This window comes from Bradysia coprophila, assembly GCF_014529535.1.
Source record: "Bradysia coprophila strain Holo2 chromosome IV unlocalized genomic scaffold, BU_Bcop_v1 contig_81, whole genome shotgun sequence".
Classification (NCBI taxonomy): domain Eukaryota; kingdom Metazoa; phylum Arthropoda; class Insecta; order Diptera; family Sciaridae; genus Bradysia; species Bradysia coprophila.
In genome coordinates, this window is record NW_023503375.1 from 2621956 (window position 1) to 2635113 (window position 13158).

Consider the following 13158-nt stretch of genomic DNA (forward strand, 5'->3'; position numbering starts at 1 on the left):
TAATCCGCACAATGATGAAAAAATGTCGTGTTACCGCGCACGGATGTGCTCAAGAATTTAAGCGCCTGGCTTGATGCAAAAATGATCATATCTACTGCAATTACCGGAATATAGCAGAAGCTAGGGATTCCCATGCTCGATAGATAATGAGAGCTGACATCGAAAAGCAAATATACTTTTAACCAGGTATTGCTTAGCCTTCCAAAAGTAACGGCTACCAGGCTACTTTCGTGACACAGAGGGTTCTGAGCAGGGAAAGTGAAACCTTTAGTTGGTAAACATTATTGAAGCTTTCAACCTTTAATTTTCGTTCTATCAGGTGGGCTGCGCAGCCGAGTCTGAATAAGAGAACGAAAGAGCTGAGTTAGAAAATAAATCGCAGGTGGAACCGAGAAACGAGTCGTTTGTCGAAAAGGTTCCAGCTGAGACAAGAAAACTAGTGATGATGGTAGTCAACGGATTCGATGCAGTAGGACAGGCTTAAACCGTAACTGTGCATAGAAGACACAAAGTCCTGGTCCAATTACTATTCAACGAGTTGAAGAGCTCAACGAACGAAGTGTTGATGCGTAGTTAGGACGTTGGAGCGAAAGTTCTCTTGTCTGTGTCATTAAGTATCTTTAAATTTAATTCGGGTGAACAGTAGCAATTAATTCACGTATGAGCTAAACTGTGTTCCGAGATTAAATAATTTGACTGCGCTTAACGGCTATAGCAGTCTTCATACTTCAACGATCTTATAAAAGTTTGACTAACCAATTTGCTAGCAAAAATGAATTGGTTGTAGTCCTGAGTAGGTGTTTTGAGCGACGGGCTCACCTAGTCGATGACGCCATAAAGCAAACAGTACACTACTGTTATCACAGCGTTGAGCTATCAGTGTGACTACCTTCACGTGCTGTGTAAACTTTGCTGAGCGTCAGTCTGACCAACTGAATTTTATGGCTGCAAGCCAGTTAAAATGAATTGGTTGAGAATGTTGCTGAAGAGAAAGGTGCTTTCTCGTTGAGAGCAGAAATTATTCTGATTTATTATGACTGTGCTAGTAGGTAGCAGTCAGAAGAGTTGCTTGAAGCTACTCGTGGTCACCGATATGCTATGACCTTATCAGAAGCCTGACTTATTCAGAGTAAAAACTTTGTGAACATCGCGTTGACCAATTTGTGTATTTTAGCAGGTAAGATTATGCTAAAATAGAAATTGGTTATAAAAAGACGTGTTCGCAGCATAAGGCTGAACGTCGGGGTCACCAATTTATGGGGAAGCAGTAATGAAACAAGAAATGTTTCCTCCATAATTATTTATTTATTGAGATCTGAACTCGATGAGAGCTGAGATGGATCTGTTTCTCTCCGATACATAAACCGTTCTTATATACCAATCTAAATGTCAAATGTACAAATCATGAACGTTCTGGAAAACGTCAAAACTAAATGACAGTTTACAATGAGTGCGTTTAGTGCGCGCGAGACAAATGTGTGCAGTGTTGCCACAGATGGAACAACTTTTCAAGTAATAAGGAAAATAACAAAATTAAAGGAAAATCGAATTAAAATGATCGATTCCGAGGATTTTCAGTGTATCGTAATTTGGAAACAAGTATATATGCAGTACCTGTATAGTGAGCATCTGAACAGTTTTTAATACATTTGCAGGCTTTATTCAGTGTAAATAAAAGCTCATATGATGCCTAACCAGTATATACGTGAGCGCACAAAAGTTCGATTATACTGAAAAAACTCTGCAAATGTTATAGAAGCCGTTCGCTATGTAAGTCTATACTTTTTTTGACTTACGAATCATGATACACTTGAAATCCTGAGAATCGATCATTTTAATTCGATTTTCCTTTGTCCTGGGACTAGTTCTATGGTAAAAGTTCAAAAAATCAGAGAAAATTTACAATTATTAAACGTAAAGCTTGTGCAGAATCAGCAACAGCTGAACTTCACCAGCTGATCAACAAACACACTCTTCTTGTCTAATATGCAATCAAAACACATTCTAAACAGCTAGTTTACTTTAGTCATACGTGTTGAGTGCGCATATAGTTAGGTGACCTTTCCAAGGTTATTTTCAGTATATCATCTGTTAGTGACGAAAACGATGAACTCTGGCGAATGTGGTCCAGTGAAACATATGAAACAATTATTGAAGTGAAAACTCAAATAAGGGACCTTAGTGAAAATGAACTTAAATGAACTCTGACATAAATTGACTTAATTGTATTCCCAAAATATAAGTCTAGTCGATAATTCAGGTCCCTAGTCAAATCAAGCGCTACTGCCTGGCTTATTCTATTCTTCTTCTTCTTCGTTTTCAGCCTATTTCTATCCACTGCTGGATGTAGACCTCTCCAACTTCTTTCCATTTCGTACGATCCATTGCCCTGGTTTGTTGTCGAATCCATTGATTCGTCATTCTGTCTCTGAGTGTTATTCCAAGCATACTCCGTTCCATGGCTCTTTGTGTCACTCTCAATTCTACTATGCCGTGCTATAATGGACGAGGAGGACAAACTGGAGCCAATATATATTTCATAAGTTATTTTATTTTAGCCTTCATGAACTCTACTGCAGTGTCATACGAACCTACACGCACGGAAGTTTGAAAATAGACAATTTTTGGATGTATGTTCATATCAAGACATCAAAAAGAGCCAGTAAACAATAATACAAAAAATGTGTGGGTTTTCAAACTTCCTCTACTGGCTTAGATTTCTTTAATTTTTGTTCAAGCTCTTTGCGGAATTTCCCAACTTTTTTGTGAGTAAAGAATTTGTATATATTTTGGTGGCTTGTCAATTCGTCGTCACAGGTAATTGAAAATGTAGACGAACTGGTAACGACATCCTTTATAAAGAAGTAACAAATAGGCAAACGTCCACACACAAAAAAAGTCTGTCAACATTGACACGAAATCAATACAATCTTTCCGTTATACGATTCATTAATCTTATTGAAGCCATCACTGAGCATAAATTCTGTTCGTCAAGGAGCTTCTTAATATATTACAATCAAGTCTATTGGAACAAAAATGTACAATAAATTCACTCCATACGTTATACGGGTTTTCTTCCGTTAAATAGACCTTCACATTGGCAAATTGTAAATTTGGTTTGATATCAAAAAAGTGAGGGTCAAAATCGATTGACTTTAAGGATGTATATCACCTATCGTATATATGGATACTCTGGGGGTGTGAAATTTAAATGATTAATGGAGCCGAATGTTCGATCAGTTGATTGAATTAAATTGTTGAAAAGATGAAAAATTGATAAACAGAAACTGATAGGCTATCACAACGGAAAATATTTATTTATTTAATCGAATCAATTACGAAAGAGCACAGTGAAGCATCAAATGTTAAATACATTTCCCAACAAAAATGCAACAAACCAAATATTTGAAATTTGTGAACCAAAAAAAAATCAGCTAAAATTGATATCCGCTGAAATAGAGGGAATGACCGGCGAAACCATTTTTTTCTCTATATTAGATTCGCTCAATGAAATATTGTGTTGATTTTTATTTTTATTGAATTACATCCTTTGGGAGTGTTATCAAATTCGACCAGCATGCTGTCGACACAAAAAAAAACAACAAAATTTATTGGGTCCAATTTTCATTTTTTTATAGAAATGAAAATAGTTAAACCATCTACAGAGAGCGAGGAATATTTATAAAATATCAACTATTAATATCATCCACTCAACATGAATATTATACACATATTTTGATGGGACTCGGCGTTGATGAATACTCATTATTGCTGTGTCTGTGTCAGAGACCACCAAAATTTTGCAGCTGAGTTAGGGGCTTTGAAGAGGATGTTGTTGAGTTGATATTTTGTTTATTGAATTTGTAAACGCATTGAATAATGTATCAAACAGAGTGAATTGGATTCAATTTTATGTCGACGACATCATGTACAAATGTGTTAGCACACTTGGAACTGTGATAGAAAGGTGAGTGGGTTTAGTTGATTTTGATTACTTACAACTGTGATGTTTTACACGCTAGTTTTGAGCATATCGTCGGAGATTTTAGTGTATAGTAATTTAGAATTATTTTAATGGTTGGTACAAAAAGCGACAAACTCACCGATATAGCCCCATTTCGATGTGTGTTTTTTTGACACATACAGTTACATACTTCGCCTTCGGCTCGGATGCATAGTGTTAAAAGAGAAATTCAAAAAGAGTGTTCACCCATCGAGCTCAGTTAAATTAACTGGTTTGTTCCTAGTTAACTGGACCCATCACCCATCGAAACCAGTTAAGCAACTGGTCATTTTTCTCTCTTTTACGCTCTTTCAACACTGTATAGTGTGTTCAAGGATAGCGAAAATCACTTAAATTTAACTGATCTGTGGGTCAGCTGTCAAAAATTCATGATTGAATAAAAAACGTTGAGAGTAAGTCCAGTTTAAAGGTGTATTGTATGTAAATTCCTCTTATTTGCACGTTTGACCCATAGATTAGTTGATTTTGGTCACAAATCGCTCTCCGTCAACACTCTATGTATTTGACAAAATAACCGTTCCCAAAGCATGTCGCTAAAAGACACACATGTGTAATATAAGTTCGACTCATTATCACAAAATAGATCATTTATGTAATGCACAGCATCTAATATCAGGAATGACAACAGCAGCTCACGCGTCTACTCTACATGTGTGATTGCACAGAAATAATAAGTTGGTCCTGGCGAGAAAGAATGAACGTGTGAATGACAGCTGGTACCCGTGGAACTAATTGGAATCGAATTTTGTACAATTAATATAAACTGTCAGGTAGATCAAAGGTAATTTTATGTGCTTTTGGGGCAAATAGGGTCTTATGGGGTTTGGATATATATGCGATGAAATATGGGCACTTAAACATTTCAACTTATTTTTTATGATATATGCATCCAAACCACATAAGACCCTATTTGGCCCGAAAGCACATAAAATTACCCCTTCAAATGATACCCCACACGGCCATGTACGTTTTTGTACATCGAGACATTTCTGTAAGAACAGTGTAATTCTTCGTTTTTTTTTTAAATATCTGTTTATTATCATTCCAAAATAATCAATTTGCGTGGAATACAAAAATTTCAGTAAAAACATTTTATCAACGAGGACGGAAAACTTAACTAAGTCAAAAATATCATAATAGTCGTCATAATAATAGTCATTGATATTTTCAAATAAACAAAAGGGTCAGAGTTAATCACAGAATTAGTCAAAGAAAATAACACGTAAAACAAATTATAAAATGTCGAGAGAGAACTTTAAAACTTTGAAAACTTTAACTGCACATATTTCGGCTCATTAGTACATGCGATTACCTTTCTAATGACACCCCACACGACCCCACACGACCCTGCACGGCTCGCGTAACTGGAGAAATTTTTGTAAGAAAAGTGCAAGTTTTTGGTTTTTTATCACTTTTTACCAGCCACCACACAAGCTTCGAAGAATTTTTTGAAAGTAGGTTTTGGCTTTTAGGGTCGAAGTCCTTTCTAGGTACATATTAAAAATTCCACTAGAAAATGTGTCCGATTTCGGTAAGCTGTTAATCAAAAGAATCCCTCATAACAGTTGAAAGTTCCTACTCAGTAGTCATATGTTATTGATAACGACGACAAAAAATAAGCGACAAGCTCCGATTAGCGTTCTTTTTTATAGTGAATCAAAAGATACGTTAAAACAAATGACGTAAAAGATTTCGTACAAACATTACAAATTGTGGTATGTTTGGGACTAAGCCTTACTTGCCCATTTCTCTTCTATATACTCAGTGAATAGTATAATCTGAAGTGAATAATAACTCACAGCATACGCTGTATTCGCTGCATGAAGGATCCAGCCTTGACCTTAACTTTCACCAAGTCTGAGCCTAACTTGCCCTTCCATACAACCAGAGAAGAAAATAACCCGATGCATCAGTCTTCTTTCTCCATTATTGTTGATCGAAGATCCAGTGTAGATCAAATGTTGCGTCCTTACACTGGACGTTTAGGATCACTTATAATACCCCCATCTAGAATGTTTACAGATAAATTGCTAAATGGCTTTAAACAGACATCAGAAAAAGCGACAACAAACACAGAAATCGATTCTCTTCCCTCCCATGTTAAGTGAACTTTGAGACGGAATTGCTGTTTGGAACTCGAGTGCCGATATCGGTCACTGGTCAGCGTTTTCTGATCATCCTGATCCTCAGTTGCTATGTCAACACCTTTCACAATACAGCTGCGAATTTGCAAATCTTGAGTATTGTTGGTATTGCTGGTATTGTGCAAATTCGTCATAAGTTATTGATAACGATGACACGCAATAAGCGATGAGATCCGATTAGTGTTCTATCGAAAGATACGTTAAAACAAATGACGTACAAGATTTCGTACAAACATTCGATATTAGTTTAAGCAACAAAAGTTACAGATTTTGTGACATTACAACGTCACAAGTTTCGCGTTGGTAAGAGGTTAATGCCTTAACTATGCTAGTAATTGGATTTAGGTGTAATCTTTAGAGAATATTTCGCTAATTGCCTTGATGCTCTGCTCTAATACACGAATTTATAATAAAATCAAGAAAGCATTTACTCCTCTTACCTAATGCAAATAATCATTTCCATGTTAAATATTCTCTCAGAAGAGTAAACTTTATCCACCAATAATAAAAAAAAACTTTTCCAAGTGGAACTTTTTCGGAATATTATTTCGAAGCATTTGCTACGTTACGGTACGACTACAATGCACATTATGCACAATACAGCTGGAGTTATCTAAAAGCCAAAATTGGTTTTACCTTTAAAATTCCTTTGAGATTGCAGTTCATTTGAATTCCGCAGCAACTTGTTTTGGCCTCTCTTTGTTCGAGATGGAACTTTTTGCATCCTTTCATATATAAGAGACTAAACGACAATTTTAATAATATTTCTGATTTTAATTTAACGAAATTTATTTTCCAAATTGCATGAAATGAAGTTTTACCGAACAAAACTTTCTATTTTTGATTTTCTTATTTCTGTGGAATTTTTATAAACTAATTTCATGTGAAAACCTCAACCAACAAAGTTAAAGAAAACTGAAAAACATTTTACTAAACTCTGTTTACCAAGAACAAGAGCTTTGAAAACCATACAAATCTAAAATCGTAGTTTTTATAGGATAAAAACACCCAACCAATCCAAACAGAGCACAACTTTAGTTTTTTGCTACAGATATAATAAATCCACTATACGTCGTTTAGTCAAAATTCATTTAAATAAATTGTGGTGACATTGCATTGGGTGGTTTTTATGTGGTGGTGAGTAGATGAATTTGAAAATCGCTTAATCGTATGTATATCAAAGTGGTCGTCCACAAACTGACATATATGTTTGCTCAACGTCAACATCATAAGGGAAGCAAAGAGAATACTTTGAGATATAATCAAGACTGCACAACGTAAAATGTTCTCGAGAGCACGCCACTTCATTGAAAGGCATAACCGAACAAATATTTTTAAAACTATTTTATTGCCCGCCCCATGCGAAAGTTGACCTTTACAATGCAGTTTGCGTCTTGACAACAAGATTACTTACGTGAGGAATATTTTAGGTTCATTTTACGTGAATTACTGTTAATTATTTTTCGTTGGGCTGGCAATAAGCCAGAATACATTAGATGCTGGTATATAATTCAATAATTCGGAAACAATCTTGTGATGCTCGCAAACTAACCGTAACAGTTTTTTAAACATTGTTTAATAAACAATTCTAGTAGTTGTATACGGCTCGGATATGCTGACTACTTATACACTTGTCGAAATAGTTACCGAAGCTCGTTGCTTAATAAACACAGAGGTGAGTTCCCTTCTATCACAAAATTATTGCTTCATGTAACGAATCACTTTCGCAGCATCTAATGTAATCTATTGTTACTCTACCACTTTGCTGTTACTTACTTATAGAACGCTAAATTTAACTGAAACGAAAAATATGAATTTTGCTTTGAAGTATGTTTAACTTCTTCAAGTGTCCACAATAGGTATGGGGACGGTTTCACTGGACGATCTGTCACTAAGACATTTTACCCATGAATTTTTACGAAGTTTCTTGTCATGCCGGTTAAATGAATAATAATAAATACGGCAATCACGTATGATTTGGATAGTTATCGAACCAGTTAGTTGACTCGACCTAATTCATGCCCGCACGTTAGTAAGCCACCACCAAAAATGTTTTACAAAAAAAAATTTGGGGACGCCGAAGCATATATACAGCCACTTTTTGACTTCCATGCCCTGGCTCCTTTGATCCCGAAACTAGGATATCTGGAATCTATACGAGTTCAACAAGCTATCACACGTTGCTGCAGCTTCAAAATTGGCTGAGATATTGAATTTAGAAATCCTGGTTCTTCCATATAAAAATGCAAAATTTCGTTTTTTGATGGATTTGGGTTATTTTCGACATGAGTGAGGTGTTCCAAGGTCGGTTCCTAAATTTTGGGATGACAGCTGATTCCTCTGGCACTTCCTAACTTCCATCGGATTTTTTGATGGATTTGGGTGATTTTCGACATGAGTGAGGTGTTCCAAGGGTGGTTCCTAAATTTTGGGATGACAGCTGATTCCTCTGACACTTCCTAAATTCCATCGGATTTTTTGATGGATTTGGGTTATTTTCGACATGAGTGAGGTGTTCCAATGTTGGTTACTAAACTTTGGATGACAGCTGATTCCTCTGGCACTTCCTAACTTCCATCGGATTTTTTTATGGATTTGGGTGATTTTCGACATGAGTGAGGTGTTACAAGGTTGGTTCCTATATTTTGAAATGACAGCTGATTCCTCTGGCACTTCCTAACTTCCGCCTGTTTTTTTTATGGATTTGGGTTATTTTTGATCTAAGTGAGGTGTTCCAAGATTGGTCTCTAGATTTTGGAACTCAGATTGATTTCTCTAGAACTTTTTCATTTCCATAAGGTTTTTTGATGTTTTGAAATGGCATACTTACAAAAGTGGTGATATCAGTCAAAAAACCCTTAAAGGGTAAATGTGACGCAAGTCCTTTATCTTAATTACAAAATAACTGATATCGCTGAGGGTGACGCATTGTGCGTCGTACGCATTGCGTACTACGCAAACGTTTTATCAACAAAAAATTTGTGAAAGAAAATTTTACAAAAAGAAATTTGCGTCACAAGTGGCAGATGTTGAGAAACCTTTTGTTAGGAAAATGGCTAAAAAATGTACTGAAAGAATTTAAACTGAAGAAAACGGAATCATCTGCCACGTGTGACACAAATTTCTTTTTGTAAAATTTTTTTCACAAATTTTTTGGATCAAGTTTTTGTTGATAAAACTATTGCGTACCGCGCGTGTTTGGTATCATTTGAAAGTAGAGACCCGCAGCAGCGAGTGGCGGCAAGGGAGCCAATGGAAGTTCTCCGCAGTAGTAAAATTTTCTCAATTTCTTGTCACACCCTTGGACACCGACGGCACAACAAACCTGCACACTTCCAAGTAAATCGTCTGTTTATTGGCCAGATAATTCAACTTTAAGTTCACAAATAATTTTTTTTCAACATACGACACAGCAAGCTTTTTCAACTCTGCTGCCAAAAATAAAAAGACAACAAGAAAAAAGTTGTTCCACAAAATTGTCAGGGGAGACTAACGATTCTAATAGAGCCGTCGATCGTTCGGATCGGATGTGGCTTGAATCTCAGTTGTTCGATACCTTGGCAAAATCATTCTTAAGATAAAGGACTTGCGTCACATTTACTCTTTAATGGTTTTTTGACTGATACTATCTACGGATGGAAATAAAATCTTTTACTTCATTTGGTTAAACATTTGCGACATCGGTTGAGCTCATTGTTTATTTTTGCCATCGTTGTTGACCGCTCAGATTATGTAAGTAATTATCTAACCCTAAACCTTTCATGGGTTGTTAAGGCACATTTTTATTTTTTTTAATTAATACGGTGCATACGCGTTTCAAGCTTATTCATGTTATTTCCACCACCAGGAATATTTTTTATCAAAGGAATAGACCAATAGACTTGACGTATAAAAACGATTCCGGTATTCAAAAGTACATCAATACAGCAATTCGCTGACGAGTGATGAATATTAATACAACAAGCTTATACCCGTAACCCGTAATGACAAAGGCTGAATTTTGTCCATATAGACGCAATGTCTGCTAGACATAGTTGAACTGAATGCTGTAGTAGCAACGACGGTAATTTGTATGCTGTTTTAGCCTTCAAATAAAGGTTTCTGTGTTCTTGTATAATTTACTCTTAAGAGTGTTTTGTCGAGAATCAAATAGTTCATGGACATCGTGTTCCTCATACCCATAAACGTTACATACCGAAAGGAGACCATTCTCAATATCTATACACATATCGACTATAGCACTCTCGGTGTGGATTTCGAAACTGTACACACAATATAGGATCGGAATGTTTTGTCGGATTTAAGTATACCGACAATATTGTCGAGGAAAATGCTAACAAACCACAGAGACAAGTTTGATTAAGATGCAGATTTCCTATACACAGCATCAAAGTTATCTCTGTGGGAGATGTAATGTTGCATTTCTAAATAGATTCGGATTTGTTGTATTATTAGAGACATTTGGTCTTGGTGGGTGAGTAATGCACAGCCCGATGTACAGTGGCATCTTGTGCATTCAGTTCACAATGCATATAATATTGGGAGAGTGTATGTGTAAAATGATTCTTGGGACTATGGTTAGAGATGATTTATTTAAATTTTGTATTGGTTTTGTGTTTTAACATTTACATTGAATTTGTACTTTTAAGCCAAACAAGGGGGAGCATCATCTGATGCAGTCATTCCATGTTTTGAGGCAAATATTTAGTTTTGAATATCTACAGTGGAATTGGAACATTTCGATGGATTCGAACATGGATTTTAGATGCAAGCAAAAACATATCAGTTTAAGGCAAGAAAGAGCCCCGTTGGCTTTCCATATTCAATTAGAACAACGAATATTTTTTATGAAACCGTCGTATATATTCCCATCAATCAATTCTATCCAGAAAGTTACGAATGGACAACTTAATGTTCGATTTAAATTTTCGAATAGCCTCCACGTCCAGTTTAACACTATCGCGATCTGCAAACGCATCGTTAACCACCATTACACGAAAATGTCCCAACTGCATCCAGGTGTAGCTGTTTATCGATGTCGCTACTTTAACAAGTTCTTCGCCCATTTCCTTCGATTCAACGTACCTTTCTTGATTGAAGAAAATTCTTGATAGTTGATGGACGATGTGACATTTTTCAATTGGAATGTCGGTATGTCGAAGCCGCTTCAAGAAATGATCGACGGGTTTCTGGAGGCCAGGAGACAAGTTAAATCTTTTCGGTACGACAAAGTTATGGTCGTGGTGACGACTGAATGCGCGTTCAAAGCATGGTGGATATTTGGAATTTGTGTCAATAGTGTCAATATATCGGTTACCGACGATGTCGTAAATTGTTTCGACAAATTCCGATTTCTTTGGAAAAACTTTCTCGGACTTGAGCATATAGAAATTGGTCATAATTTCTTCCACGTATGTTACCAGGCCGGAAAGATCGGCAAGTTTGATAGTTTTGATTCTCACCAGTTGATTCTTGGCAAGATTTTCAATAGTTTCTTGCAATCTTAGCAAAGTGTGTTCGTTGAATTTTCGGCTGTTACGTTTCTTTTGAAGAATTCTCTTCGCATAGATCGGTTCACGTTGCTGCAGCATATTTTCAAATCTTTCGAACACTTTCAGCTCTTCTTCGATAGCATTTCCTATAACTTTTGTACTTTCGTCATTCGGAGGAAAGTCGAGACGCGGATCGTTTGTTAATCCTCTGAGGAAATCGTGGGCCTGTATAGTCGGTGTGGTAAAATACATTGAACGAATTCTCTTTTGCCTCTTCCTAGAGCGATACAGATCTAATGGATGCTCGATAGTGGCAAAATTTTTCACTCTTTCGTTGCTATCCGAACAAACACTGAGCACATCACATTCCCCTTTGTCTCTACGGATCTTCCACAATGGTCTGGTATCCACAGCTTGAGCTTCAATTTTGTCTATCTCAGAAAGCGCTTGCCGAAAATTATGCAAAAAGGAACCCGTCTGGTTTCCAATTGACCCTTCTAGTGTGAGTTCGGTCAATTTTATTGCATCCACTAATCCAATTACCGGCCTTTTATCATGACTCAATCTGTATTGTTCCACTAAACATTCCTCGAATGCATTACCATCGTAAATGCATTCGTTTCGCAGAGTATTCGTTCGTGTTATTTTCGGATAGGTTTTTAGGCACTGATTGGCTTGATGCAATGCTACCGTAACATCGCCTCTTTCTAAGTGACACTTGCTTAGCTGCTCCATTGGGCCATGAGCGTTTTCGTTCAGTGATAAAGAATCGAGAAACTGTTTTTTCGCGTCGGCATTCTTTCCCAATCGCTTGTAGTACTTGCCCCAATCGTAGTGAATTTGTTGTCTCAACTTTTCATCAAACTTGAAGTCTGACTCCTCGACCATTGCAAAATTTTGTTGACTTTGTAGAGAAACAAATTTGAAATAATTTTTGAATCGAACTCGGAAATGAAATTAAATTGAAAGGCCGGTATAATTCTATCAAAGGTAAATAGATTTCGTCAGATTGTACGAGGTAAGCTGGGCTAGAAACATTAATGTTGGTGAAAATCATATCACCTTCGTGAACACTGCGACCAGTCAAATCATAGGTACAAGCAATGAATCAGATAAAGGGTAGTAAAATGTCTGAAGTCGTACTTTATTCGTTTCGTATTACTGAGTATTCGGCAACTAAATTTCAGCCATCCAGCACAGTACAAATCTCTAATCACGGCAAACATGTAACTCATTTCATTTACAAAAAATAACGATAAATTGTTTTGTTATCAAAACGAAAAAGCGAATCTCTGGTTTCTTTTTTTTTCCATTCCTCTTTTCTGAAAGCTAAAATTTCCCTGCTCGGTTTTACCTATCCGTTTCAACTTGACGTAGAATTTATTTCATTTCATTTTGTTACATTGTTGGGATAATATGAATGGAAAAGTTAGATTTGCAATGCACATCATTTGCGCTTGTAAACATTTTATATGAACAAAGTTGAGATAAATTACAT

General features: G+C 36.3%; 1 protein-coding gene across 1 annotated transcript; it reads right to left on the minus strand.

Moving 5' to 3' along the window:
• Positions 1–10741: 10741 nt before the first annotated feature.
• LOC119072413 lies at positions 10742–12653 on the minus strand. Its single transcript, XM_037177627.1, has one exon. It carries the CDS (start codon positions 12546–12548, stop codon positions 11040–11042), a length of 1509 nt encoding a protein of 502 aa, XP_037033522.1. The 5' UTR covers positions 12549–12653; the 3' UTR covers positions 10742–11039.
• Between the last annotated feature and the right edge of the window lie 505 nt (positions 12654–13158).